Below are 13,498 nucleotides of genomic sequence, written 5' to 3' on the forward strand. Positions count from 1 at the left end.
GGGTAGAGTCTGTTTTAGCCAGGAATGAGGTCATCCCTGATAAGGTGGGAGGGCTTGCGAGACCAGAGATCTGAGCATGAGTAAAGTGCAAGTTCAGTTAGTCCTAATGTCCATAGCTAATACTAATAGTAATAATAATAATAGAACCAAACACTTAGCACAGCCCTTATCATTTTGGAATTCCTTCTAGCACTTTATGTGTGAGATATATATATATAGTGCTGGGTCTTCTTTTGCTGTTGTCATCTCAAAACAATTTCCACCCCTATTCCTCCACGAGAGCTGGAGCCCAAGCCCTACCACACATCTGAGGATATGCCCACGATTTGAATTGGGCCATTGAACTTGGCACAGGAGTTACTGCTAGCTTTTTGAGAAATTCCTCTCACATTCCAGGAGGCTCAGTCCTGTCTCCCCAAAGCACTGGAGACACACAAGCAACAGCCCATTCCTTGTGGACTTTTATACTATTTGCAGAATGAAGAGAAAGACTATACACATATATGAGCTCAGTGAGTCCTTAGACCAGCACACGGAGCTGTGATGGTTATGGAGCCAACGCTAGTCCAGTGCCTGCCTCCTCCTCTCACCATGTGACCTTGGGCAAGTCATTTCACCTCCCTCCCTTTGTTGCCTTCTCTGTATAGTAGAATAATGACAGCACTGGTCTCACAGGGCTTCTTACAAGGATTAAGAAGTATAAATAGGTGCAAAGTGCTTGGAGCAGTACCTGGCACAGATTACATGCTCTACAGGTTTTAGCTTCTGTCACAGGAGGACACTATTAAGGACAGATAAAAGTTCAAGATCTTGCTCGGTCCCATGGGTGGATTGAGGAGTAGCAAAGAGACTATGCCTAGCGGCACCTCAGAGCTGTGAAACAGAGAGGGAGTGGGAAAAAAACAATCAGCCAGAGTCAAGGAGGTCAAACAACTGGAGTCACAAGGTTAAAGAACCGTCCACTTGAGTATCTATGAATGTGATCACAGACTGATGGAAGACAGTAGTGATGATTTGGAGAGAAATTGTCAAGTTAAGAATCCAATGGGTTGACAAGGGCTACAAGGAATAGTTAAGAGATTTGAACCCAGAGCAACATGTATGGATGAGAAGCCAAATTTCAAGGACAGTTGTTCGATTCAGTGGAAAGGGATACCGTGCTGGGGTGGCAGGACTTGGTTTTCTCACAGAACTTTCATTTTCTGTTGACTTCTAAAGCTCCATGTTTCTGGAACATTGATCTGATTTCTGCACCAGCATCCTGGTGCTGCTCTCAGAGATGAACCAACAACTGCAGGACAAGAGGAGATGCAGGGAGGGCATGCAAGTCCGTTAATGCTTAGTGACATCAGCGTGGGAATAAAAGTGCAGCTGGAGTGGTTTAATGGGTCCTTCTGACATGACCTCAAATAAAGAGGCAACTTAGCCTTGTATTTGAAAGAGTAAAAAAATAACAGGATATAGAATACACTGGTTTCCATGAACATCTTTGTAAACAGGAAATTTGGGGCATCTGTCACCCTTTCATTGATTCGTAAGTCCATATTTTTAGAATGTAAGGAAAGGAAAACACATAATTTGCATTCATCTATCTCACAAGCCAAGAATTTTCTCTAATGTGAAACAGTCCTTTCTGCATTCTCTAAAAATGTAACGTGCATTTGAAGTTTTAAATGTGTTTGTGTTACATCCGCCTAATCGCATTTCTAGCCCGGCTTCTAACTAGGTCAGTGAGTGGATACTGTGTGCAGAGTGCCATGGGTCACAAGCCAGTGTATGTTCAAGAGGATGTACTTGAATCCCGGCTCTGCCATTTATATTGGCCGTGAACAAGTGAGATAATCTCTCTGAACTTCTAGTCATCTAAAGAACAAATGCTAAAATGCCAGTTTTAGAGAGGTCTCAGCCTGAGTCACTCTGGAGGCACAGCCTGAGACCAAAGCTGGCATGCAGGCATCTAGCTTACTTGTGCACACGGTCCCAGGGAGCAGAAAGGGAGGCCTGAGAGTGGGGAGCAGAGCAGGGAAAGCAGGAAAAGGATGGGGTATCCAGCTGTCACCCATCCAGGCAGCTGGTGTTCAATCCCGCCAGGTGCTTCTGAGACATCTTATGAAATGAGACCCAGAACTGTTCCCCAACCGACAGAGACAGAACAGGGAGGGGCAGCTATCCACAGGCTTCCAAACCCACACCAGTCAAAGGTGACCCCATAGGCCTTAACTCTTCCCACTGCAGGCTGGACTAGCATGAGTGTAGAGAGAGCTCCTGTGGGCACCAGCTGGGAGGGCAGAAGTGAGAGGTGTTCCCTGAGGGCCAGGGCAGGGTAACCTTGTGAGGGGCCCCTCGTGCAGTCTGCTACAGCACGCGTGAAGCCAGCCACCGCACCAGTGGCTGGACTGTGAGGTGGGACCGAGGGCTTTGATGCAGTGAGCTGAAGTGTTCTATGTGGGATTATTGTAAAAATTAAGTATAAACCACTTAGTACAGTACCTGTTATATACAGGCTCTCAGTTAATAGTAATTGTTTTCATCAGGGAAAGCAAATCTAACAGACTGTAGAAGTTTACAGTCTAACAGGGTAATAGACTTAAAAACACTTAACACCTGACAGCATAAAACTGTTACGAAGCTAGTACTGTGTCTTTGAATTCCTTATATAAAGGAAAATAACAAGGTACTCTGGAAGCACTTCCTTTTCTCAGTGAAGGGAATGAGGAAAGCTGCAATTGTTATGTTGAAGTTGACTTTAGGGAGATCGTGGATTCTGTGGACGCCAGGCCCTCTGTTATTCCAGGCCATCTCCTGCACCCTCATCTACTCCCATGGCTTGGATTACCAAGCATGCTGATGTGATCCAAATCCATTTCTCCAGCCCAGACCTGAGTGCAGACATTGAGACCCTCTTAGGGATACCTCAGGCACCTTGACATCAATAGAGCCCACACCCCACCGGCCATCTTCATCCCCCATTCCTAATCATCTTCTCCCCATTTTTGTCAATAAATGACAAGGCAGAAACTTAATCTCCTGACTTTCCCCTTCATCTCCCTCCTCCCCACTAGCTCCCAACCTCAGGATTCACTGCCAACTCCTACAGAGAAAAAGTGCAGTGAACACATCTGGGCATGACTGGTAAATTAAGCCTGGAGATGGGGAGAGAGGGAAAGGAGAGACAAATACAGTCCAGACTGAGTACCGTCAATAGTCCAGACTGAAGTCTTCTATTTTATCTCAGTCCCCTTTCCTGATGTGCCTCCCACCCACACCTCCTTCCAGGCTGCAGGCAATCTCTTGATCTCCTAAAGCAAAGTCTTCTGACTGCTGTGATTCACTGAACCTTATGCTCTCCTCTATAGCACGTGTGCATTTGCCTCACCTCTTTGACCATGTTTTAATCACCTTTGTATCCCCGTGGCTGCTCAATAAATATTTGAATCAAATTACAAAAAAATCTACCTCCTAAATGGCTCTCAGATAACTCTGCTTCTCTTTCTTTAGGATTCTACCACTCTATTCCAGGCTCTTACCTCGGTTACTAGAACAGTTTCCCACTAGTCTCCTAACTGAATCCCAGCTGTCTCCATGCATCTACAGTCTTGATTCCAGCAAATTTATCTTTTCTTACAAATCTGCTCATTTTACTCCATCCATTGTCTTCCCATTGTCCAGTGATAAGCACAGCATCTGACCCACGGAACAACTCACTAAATATGGAAACAGCGGAGATGACACGCAGGCAGGAGTTAATTTGGGAAAAGTTACAACAGCAGCAAAACATGGCAGTTTCGGGGACCAGCAATGTCAGTGGTGGACTAAACAGCAGTAGATGAGATTACCTGTTCTCTTACCTTTGTTTTCATTTCCCTGTTTTTGTTTTCCCTCAAGTTTCTCTCGCTATACTTATTTCTTTGCTGTGTTACTTCAGTCTTGGGTAGCTTCTCTGTCTTCAGCAAATGAAGTGCAGAGTAAAATAATGGTTCATGTGGTAGCAGAAAGAAATAACAGACCAGCTGTGTGACCCAATGGTTGTATTGTGCTTTACAGTTCATAGACCCCTGTCCCATGAATCCAAGAAACAGACTTTCAGGAACTATAACCTTTTCTGTTTCTTTTGAAGAAGAAACTGTGCTTTCTCTTCACATGTGAAGAAGGGTCATAGGAAATACGAGGTGGAGGACACTACATGTCGTTTAGAACTTGATTTGTGAATGTCTATTACATGCCGTGAACTGACTGTAAGATTCCTCCCTCTGGCTTCACTCAGCCAAAAGGTCTCGACTGTTTTCCCCCTGTTCCATTTAGAGAGCTACCAGGATGTCCTGCATGGAAATAACCTGGATCCCACACGGGGAACCTTTTCTGACTCAGCTGTCTTTTTCCTTCCTTCAGAGGGCGTTGTGTGCCAACCAGCCCCCTTTTCCTTGTCTCTCTCTTCACTGACACCTCAGCTAATTCCATCTCAGTAAACTCTGTTCTTCGTTACAGACACACAGACATAAGTGCGCTGACCTTCAGCCTTATTTCAGAGGGAAGGCTTGCATAGAAATTTGTTTCAGATTTTAAATTAACTGCAGTTTTGAAATTGAAAAGTATTATTGGTACAGCAATTTCAGAGATTTGTTTTTAATTTGTAAAGTAGTCCTTTGTCCTTATTCCTTCTACTGGTTTAATGAGTATTAAAACCAATGAAATTGTTCATGCTTTGAACTGGCAATAGTTACATTGGTATTTGAGAACCGCTTGCCTCTCTGTATGTGTTTCCCAGAGATCACCTCACTCTTCTTCACAGAAGGAGAGAAAATTGTTAGCTGGATTAGTTTTGTGAAGTATCCTCCTTTTCACTTAACCAGCAAAAAGAAGAAATTGATAAACTGATGTCCTGGGGAAATTGATCTTTTTTTTTTTTTTTTTTTACCTTTTTTTCTTTACTCAACAAACTACTTTTCAGAAGTGAACACCCACTGGCTCAGCTCTACTGCCATTCAATCATGGAGCACCATCATTTTGACCAGTGCCTGATGATACTTAATAGTCCTGTAAGTACCTCATTTCTGCTTGTGGAATTTTAAAAGAGAGCTTTATAAATTCAGTTTTATTTTTAAGTTTTGGATTTATTCCCAGCATCATAAATTCTTGAGCATGCTTTATTCCTTTTTGGGTAAGAAAGGCAAAGCCAAAACATCTGAGATCTTCACAGCCTCACTCCTCTAGAAACCAAAACTGTCTATAAACGTTGCCTGATAAGGGAAAATTGGTTACTCACCTCTATTTGGTTATTCCAAATTAGAAACAAACAAAACTGGCATTTTATGGCTTTCAGTTAATTGTTTGTTTGTTTGTTTTTGTCAAATGAAATGGTTTATACTGCTCTCAAAGGTTTGCTTTCACAAGGCAGTATCTTTTCAACTCTTTTTATTGAAACTTCTGACCACTAATAAACATTTTAATGAGGGAATAAAGCTATTCAGCAGTTTAGCTACATGAATATTTATCAATGTAAGAAAGCATATGATATACTATGCTAGACCTACTTATGTTAATGAAAATAAGATTAAAATGATATACCCCAAAATATTCACAATGGCTGGTTTGTTTAGTTAAATTATTAATACTTGTTTGTTTTCTGATTTTGATTTGTTCATTATTCACATTATCCATTGTCTGCATGTATTACTTTTATAATAAGAAAAATCTGAAAGTTGCAACTCCTACATTGAACAAGCACAGTGCATGGTATAGAATTAAAGCAATTTTATCTCCATTTCTTTACACTTGCCCAGTGGGGCTAGTTCTTCCTGAGTCCTAGAAGAAAACTCAGGAGGCCCTTGACCTTTCTGGTCACTCTTTTATAAGTAAAAATCATCTAGTTACTTTAGGTCCCAAAATATAGCACACAGTTCTCAATTTAGAAATGAAAATGTCAAGTCCTGTGTAATAGTCCTGATTCTGGACTTGATTTAACATTTAACTTTCTCTCATCGCCCTGGTTGGCTTCTTTTGTCCCTGCCTATGTTTCTTCTGAGCCCTTCCTCACCCCAGAATTATGGGAGTTGAATTTTGACCTTCAGCGACGAAGGAAAAAGCCCTCTGCCTGGCTCCTGCACGTGCAGCCCTCTCCGTTCTGTTTTAAGAACACGAAAATGGGCACTTGCCCCTGAGGCGTGCTCCCTTGGACTGCTTTAGTCCCGTCTCTTCCTGCAGAGTCCACCATAATAGCAGCCCCACGGTCTCAGTGTCCTAAGTCCATCTGCGTTGTCTCCGGGCCTCCACAAACCAGTGTTTCCACTCAGTTTTTCTGTGCTTCTTAACATCCTCAGAGGCAGCCCCCAGACTTGCCAGCCTGGCCTGTTCAAGTTACCTCCACACGTACCAGTCCTTGATTTGGTCTGTGCTCCGGCTATCGAGTTGCATGGGTTTTGAGTAGTCTCCCCCAACACTGGTTTTCCCATAAAGCATGTTATTTTTAGTGTGTACTTTTTCCGAACTGAGACTTTTCAAGAATGTGTATGTCGAGTTATAGCAGAAACATCTGTACCTTCCTTGGAATTTTTGTTCTCTTTGTGCTTTGGCTCAAACTTTCATTTTAATATCCTATTTAGTTTTAAAGAAAGACAATATGCTAAATTTTTCAAAAAGGATATTTAACAGTATGCCTATCATAGCTACCTCTGTTATTAGATAACCTGTTATGTAATATGTTATTATTTTACATATAAGGAATCATGGTATATATATATGACTGGCCTCACATTATAAGACCCATCTATATATTCTGTCTTTTAAGCACCAGTACACAAGAGTTTACAGTCTGTGCTTTTGGAAAATAAAAATGTAATACCAAAAGACATTTCCACTTTTCCACTTGAAACAGTTTTATCTTAAAAATAAAAGTATTGGAAGGTATTTTTGAATAGTCTTCTGTTTCGCGCAGAACCTAAAGTGATTTCACATTTTAAAATAATGTTTCTGGTATAATCACAGATTCATTAATTAGACACGTGCCACAATTTCAGTGTCTAGTAATCCGTGCTAACCAGTGTTTTGGCCCCAGCGCAGCACACTGAAGCAGTTTCCTTTCTTCAGAACAAATCCTTTGCCTCCAGATCCCATTTCTAAGCCTCCGGGCTTTTTTCTCAGCCCTGAGCTTTAGGAAGTACATCTGAATCAATTTACGGATGTCGTTTTTTAGTATATTCTGAGTACTCGAGGTGTGCTTTACTTAGTTCAAGATTAGAGAGCCACTGTAATTTAAATTACAGGTAAGAAATAAAAAATGGTTACATAGCAAACACTTTAGATAATTTGCACATGGATTAGCTGCCTTTTAAATACTCCTCATAGATGCTTCAACCCTTGCACCCGAAGGCACACCATTGGCTCATGCCCTCTACCTGTCTATTGGCATGTTCCTAAGGAATACAAAGTTTTCTATAGTAAGTGAAAATTATACAAAAATGCACCAAAAGTCTTATTGGATGTATTACAAAAGCCATAGAGAAATTACTCTTTTAAAAAATCAATATTTTAAACATTTCATCACTCTGTTCTTCACAACTACTATAATACACTTTTTGAGTTTTCGAAGTTTCACATGCTGTCAGATAATAGCAGTTAACCTGCCCAAAGGATGGAGGTACATAGTTCTTAGATTTTAGGCCTGGACTAAGGCCTAAGGAGTAGAAGAGACGGGATAACACATGTACTTAGGCTGATGAATTCTTATAAAGCTGTTTTTTCTTATATGATAAGGCCGTGGGGTGGGAGCATAGAGAGCAAATGTTATTTCATGGTATTTACTTTATATAAGCAGGTGTCCTCCATCATCAGTTCAGAATATTAGGCATGTATTTAAGAGAAAATTTTCAGATTTTGTTCTTCTCTGGGTGGAGTGCTAATGATGGTTCTCCTTTTTTTGTAAAGGGCAATCAGATTCTTGGCGGCCTCTCAATTGAAGAATATAAGACCACGCTGAAAATAATCAAGCAAGCTATTTTAGCTACAGACCTAGCACTATACATTAAGTAAGTTTTAAGAAATATCTTGAGATAAATAAGTCCTGGATGTGTTTGCATTGTTTCCAACTTTAAAAATCTGCACTGGGATATTCTTAAGTTATAAGGACAAATGTCCTGGCAAAGCTGTTTATCAGACTATGGCCAGAAAAGTCTACTCCTTCGCCTTACTTAACACTGGAAATTACAGAATAGAGTTATTTCTGATGTTTATCCACTGCTCTGTCTCTGAAGCTATGTGCAAAGCAAATAACCATCTCAAGGTCATTCCAAGTTGGTTGGCCAATCCAAAGATTATATAGGCCATTTGCTTTTCCTCCTTTCCTTCACTCCCCCAATTTCTGACCATTTCACAATTCCTTTATACTGTCATCCAAGCCTATGTGGGCAGGAAAAGGAGCCGGGTGCCAGACAAGTAAATCTTGTTTCTTTTATTGGATTTTGGCAGAGGAGGAGTATTAATTCAGAACTTTAATTAATGAAGTTAATGATTCAGAAATTAAAGTATGCATCAGAGTGGTATTAGTAATATATATGTATTTGCATAATTAAACTGTCTTTCTAAAAACGAGGACAGACTTTGCTGCTTTGGGGCGAACATTCGTTTCCCACGTAGCGATGGAGATCTTTGCTGCATGTGTGGGGGTCAGGGGAGTCAGGCTGTCACATTTACGGGATTTCCCTGGAATGCAGGCCTCTCTCCCTCTGGACAAGGATCCACATTATGGTTTTAGCCACTCTTCTGAGAAGTAAAAACAAATAGAACAGACACACAGAAACACATGCCAGATATCCACTATTGTACACCCAAAAGTAACTGCATCTAAAAGAGTCTGTTTCATTGGATTTTTAGAGTACTTTAAAGTTAATTAGGGTAAAAATGTATCTATAGTAAATTTCAGATTATTCAAAATAATTACAGAATAAAGGTTATCAAATTACAAAGAATTTAAAAAATACCTGTAATCACAAAGATTTCTCAGCCTATTCAGGCCACATAGGTCTCTCCTCTGAGCCCTTCTGAAACCTGTTTTCATTTTTGGTATTCAATCGCAGAGTCAGTTTTGTTATGTAAGTTTCTCTCATGTTTGTCTTGTGTCTTTGACTAGATTTGAAACACTGTGAAAAGGTGGGTGGGGAGGGGATAGCCCAGTGGCAGAGTGTCTGCTTAGCATACACGAGGTCCTGGGTTCCATCCCCAGTGCCTCCACTATGAAATAAAATAAATAAACCTAGTTACTACCCCCACAAACAAACAAACAAACTGAAAAGAACTTATGTCTTATAATTTCTCAAGATGCTTAATAATGTTGGGCACACGGAGGTATCCACTATACACTGAATGGATATCAGTTTACACTTGACTCGTCTGTCTTTGCTCAGAAGCACTTCACAGCCTCATCCTGATGCAGAGTGACCATGATGAACACTTCCCTGTGCCCCACAATGTGAATGAGAGCTGTGAAGTTAAACTGAAACCATGCAGACCTTACTATTCCATACACAAAATTCCTTAAATTATTCTCGGCAACAAATATTTAACTCATCTTGCTTCCTTTTCTTAAAATTGTGTTCAAGAATTGAAACTACCATCATTTGTGATGTGTAGTTAAAGACGAGGTGAAATTTAATGTTTCAACCAAAGAATATGGTAGAAGAGAGAAAAGTGAGGTATTAAAATTTTTAAATGATTTTTATATTGGATTCTAAGATGAGAAAAAATCCACTAGAGATCCCCCCCCAAATTTTACTCCATGAGTCTTTGTAGACTAAAGGGATAAAAGAGCTTGGGGGATGCGTCGTATCTACCAAATATGTTCTTTATTTTCAAGGAGGAGAGGAGAATTTTTTGAACTTATAAGAAAAAATCAATTCAATTTGGAAGATCCTCATCAAAAGGAGTTGTTTTTGTAAGTAGGATAATTATTCTTAAAGCTTTGTTACCTAAATACTTTAATTGCAATTATTTCTTACAATGTGATGATCTCAGAGGCTGTCAGAATTCTCAAGAATATTGTACAAAGGGCTGAATATGAGTATTTACTTGAAAAGAAATGCATTTGCAAATTCAAGTGAATAAATCACTCTTTTGTCCTGAAAGGACCTTTAAGATGTGGAGAGTTATCAGCACAAGGCTACAAGGTTCCCCTGTTCATGTTCCCAATTCTTTGGAATGGAAGACCTGAAAACAGCCTCCCAAAGACCGTGTGAGCGAGAAGGCAGCTGTGATGTGTTTACTTGTTTTGTGTGATGGCCGAGTAGCACTGTCAGAACTTCAAGGTTTCTGCTTTTTCTCACCTGTACCCCATCCCTCCCCAGCAGCTATGGGGACCATCCTCTATTAACTGCTGTCACTGCCTCTGTCATGGCAAGAACTGGATCAATCAAAAAGAACAAAGGGTTAACAATACAGAAAAAGACAGACATAGCAATACTAAGGATGGTGCTCTATTACAACTGTGTAGTCAACATTTCTTTAAATAGACTGATAGTACTTAACATGAGAAGATGCAAATTACAAGGAAACAATATACAAATGCCCAGCTGTCTGTTCTGCATAGTCATGCTTCACTTGAGTCTTAACATGTTTTTCAGAACAGTGCTTAGACATGCTACTGTGATTTGTGGACAGTTTTTCTCAAAAAAGGAGTCTGACCTCAATTCCAAGTCTGTGCTACAGTTTTCACTGCTTCACCCTAACTCTGACCTCTTGCAGAGAAGCGCCCAGTACGTGTGGTGCTCAGCTTCGCCGCTTCCACTCTTCACTTTCCAGACTGAAGTTAAGCTCATATATGTGCATACATAGTCTTCTTTGGGGGAGACAGTTTGTATTGGCAAGTGTTATTGAAACCCTTCATAAAAATGGGTCCAAACAGTGATTTTTAAATATCTCTGGGCACTCATTACTTGTGAAAGAGTTGGTGTAAGAGATAGAATAGCAGCAGAAAACCATTTTCTTTGCGGCCTTGGATGGGTAGTGAGAATGTACTTTCAAGTTGGGTCTCCCTAGAGGGACCAATGATATGGTCCTTAACCTTGAGTGTTTCTAAATGACAGTGTTGGCCTTTTTGCCTCTTACTTCAGATTAAAAGGATTAGATGGCAGGTATTTGGATCTGACATGGGAAAACACTGCACTAAACACAGGACCATTTTCCACAATAGTCACACTACTGAGTTCTAGAGTATCTGGTCACAGACTCAAGTCCAGCTTGGTTTACAGCTCCTCTGATGAGAGAGGGAGTACAGAGCACTATCCTTTCACTTCCCTCTTTTTCTCCAGCAGATACTGTTTAATAATTCAGAGGCTTTTCACACAGGAGTCACTACATGTGTCAAGTGAATTAGGTTCTTGCTCTCACAGGACCTTCATGAGCAGGCTATCTGATATTATCCTTTAATGGTTAATTATTAGTAATCAGTGTGTTTTCACTGCACTGTCACTGAGAATGGAAGACCAAGGTAAACAAATATATATTAGCAGGCAAGTTTTTGCCCAGAGATTAATATTTTCTCTTCTCCTGCCAGTCGAACTAAATGAGGCAGTTTGAGGGCAAATTCCAGTAGTTCACTGGGTAACCAAAACGGTGACATTGTGGTATCACTGTATCAGTCCTGCTTCTATATAAATTGTTTCTTTAGTCTTTATAAACTGCCATTCCTGCAGTTTAGAGGGTTTTAATTTGACTTTTTATTAGTAACTACCTACTGAGGGCTTCATTCACATAAAAGTAAACAGGATTGTTGCCCTTCTTTTTCCCTTAACAGAGCGATGCTGATGACAGCTTGTGACCTTTCTGCAATTACCAAACCCTGGCCTATTCAACAGCGGGTATGTTGCTTGGTGACGACAGAAGTCACAATTAAAAAGTCAAAATAAGAAAAATCTTTACTCTTAAATGTAGCTTTTGATGTATTTGTGGAACTTTTTTTTCCTAAATTTTAGGTAGTATTAAAAACAGATAATTGGACGTAAACAGGTTTTTTTTTTTTAGAAGAATCAATAGCACTTAATATTTTTAAGATACGTTAAGAAAGATCATCTATATTAAAATTGCAAAAACCTAGCTGTTGATAAAGTTTCATTCCAGTAATACTACTTCTGGCTCACTTGAGGACTTTTTTTAAACACATGCCTTTAGTAACCTTAAAAATTAGAAGAAGCACTTATTTTTCTTATAGATAGCCTACTAGGCTATACCTCAACTCTAAATGGCATTAACAAGTAGAACACAAACATTTCTGGGGCTTGTAACTAGAGGACATGTTAATAAAGGATGTCAGGAAGGATCTGATCAGGGCCTGTGGGCCAGGAGGCTAGAAATACATCCTCTCTCTAAATAAGTAACTGCCATAACATTTTGCAGAGGCAATAAAGGTCCTAGGCTTAAAAAAGGGATGGGTACGCGTGCAATGATGTGTATATTGTGTTTTTGGTTTTCAAGACTGCATTTTGAATACTAAAGGTACTACCTGAGATTACTGACAGTTGCTGTTGGTCGTGGCTCTGAGCTGCATAGTCACAGAGCCCAGCAGTGACAGGCTCATCTCATGAAACACACATGCTGAGAAAACCAGATCAGAAATGTGCTCTTTGTGTGCCGAAGCTTGTAAGCCATTAACACTCGAGAAATGTGTTCTTTACAGACCTTCCTGCTCCATAATAAACAGGACTATATGCCCATTTCCAAACAGGAAAGAAGATGGAAAAGGGAAGAATTTGTCTTTTCAATTACCCTTTTCTTTCTTTAGAAGTAAACCCTGAAAATGTACAACAATGAAGTTGGGGTCCAGACATAAAAAGCAACACTGTTAAGCCTCTATAATTTAAACAGTTTGGTATTGGTGTCAGACTAGTGGAACAGAATAGAGCATTGAGAATTGCACAGAACATTGAATATATAATAAAGATAGCATTTCAAATAACTGGGGGAAAGACAGACTACTTACTAAATAATGTTAGGATGATTTTCCCATCTTCATAGCCAGATGGCAAAAGACAAAATTGGATCTATTCTGCATACCTAAATTCCAAATGGGGCATAGAGTTCAGTGTAGAAAATTAAGCCAAACAAGTACTCAATAAAAACATTTGTGGATTCTTTTACAGCCAAGGAGTGAGAAAACTTTCCTAACCGTGGCTCAACATGCAGAAATAATAAAAGATTGACAAATTTGGTTACATGAAAATGAAAAAATAAAACTTCTTGCTCGGCAAAGACACTATAGCAAAGAAAGACAATGAGGAACTGGTAAAAATACATGCAATTTTTATCTGATAGGTAGTTAATATCCCTAATATTAAGGAACTTCTAAAAAATAGAGAAAAAAAAGCCAACAACCCTACTGAAAAATGGGCCAAAGATTTGAAAAAGTTGATAGAAAAAGAAATGCAAATAAATGACTCCTACTCATTTGAAAAGGTTCTCAGAACCTCAGTCATAAAGATGCAAATTAAAACTACACGGACACAAAAGAACTTGTACA

General features: G+C 39.8%; 1 protein-coding gene across 4 annotated transcripts in view; it reads left to right on the forward strand.

The window, feature by feature from the left end:
* PDE5A (phosphodiesterase 5A) overlaps positions 1-13,498 on the forward strand; it is a 127,780-nt gene that overhangs the window by 103,132 nt on the left and 11,150 nt on the right. For all 4 annotated transcript variants that reach the window (XM_045514983.2, XM_010952599.3, XM_010952604.3 and 1 more), the window contains exons 15-18: positions 4,949-5,036; positions 7,921-8,021; positions 9,845-9,922; positions 11,780-11,843. In XM_045514983.2, the coding sequence (XP_045370939.1) occupies positions 4,949-5,036; positions 7,921-8,021; positions 9,845-9,922; positions 11,780-11,843 (331 nt within the window). The remainder of the gene's footprint in view (positions 1-4,948; positions 5,037-7,920; positions 8,022-9,844; positions 9,923-11,779; positions 11,844-13,498) is intronic.

Source organism: Camelus bactrianus, chromosome 2 (genome assembly GCF_048773025.1).
Source record: "Camelus bactrianus isolate YW-2024 breed Bactrian camel chromosome 2, ASM4877302v1, whole genome shotgun sequence".
In the NCBI taxonomy this organism is placed as follows: Eukaryota; Metazoa; Chordata; class Mammalia; order Artiodactyla; family Camelidae; genus Camelus; species Camelus bactrianus.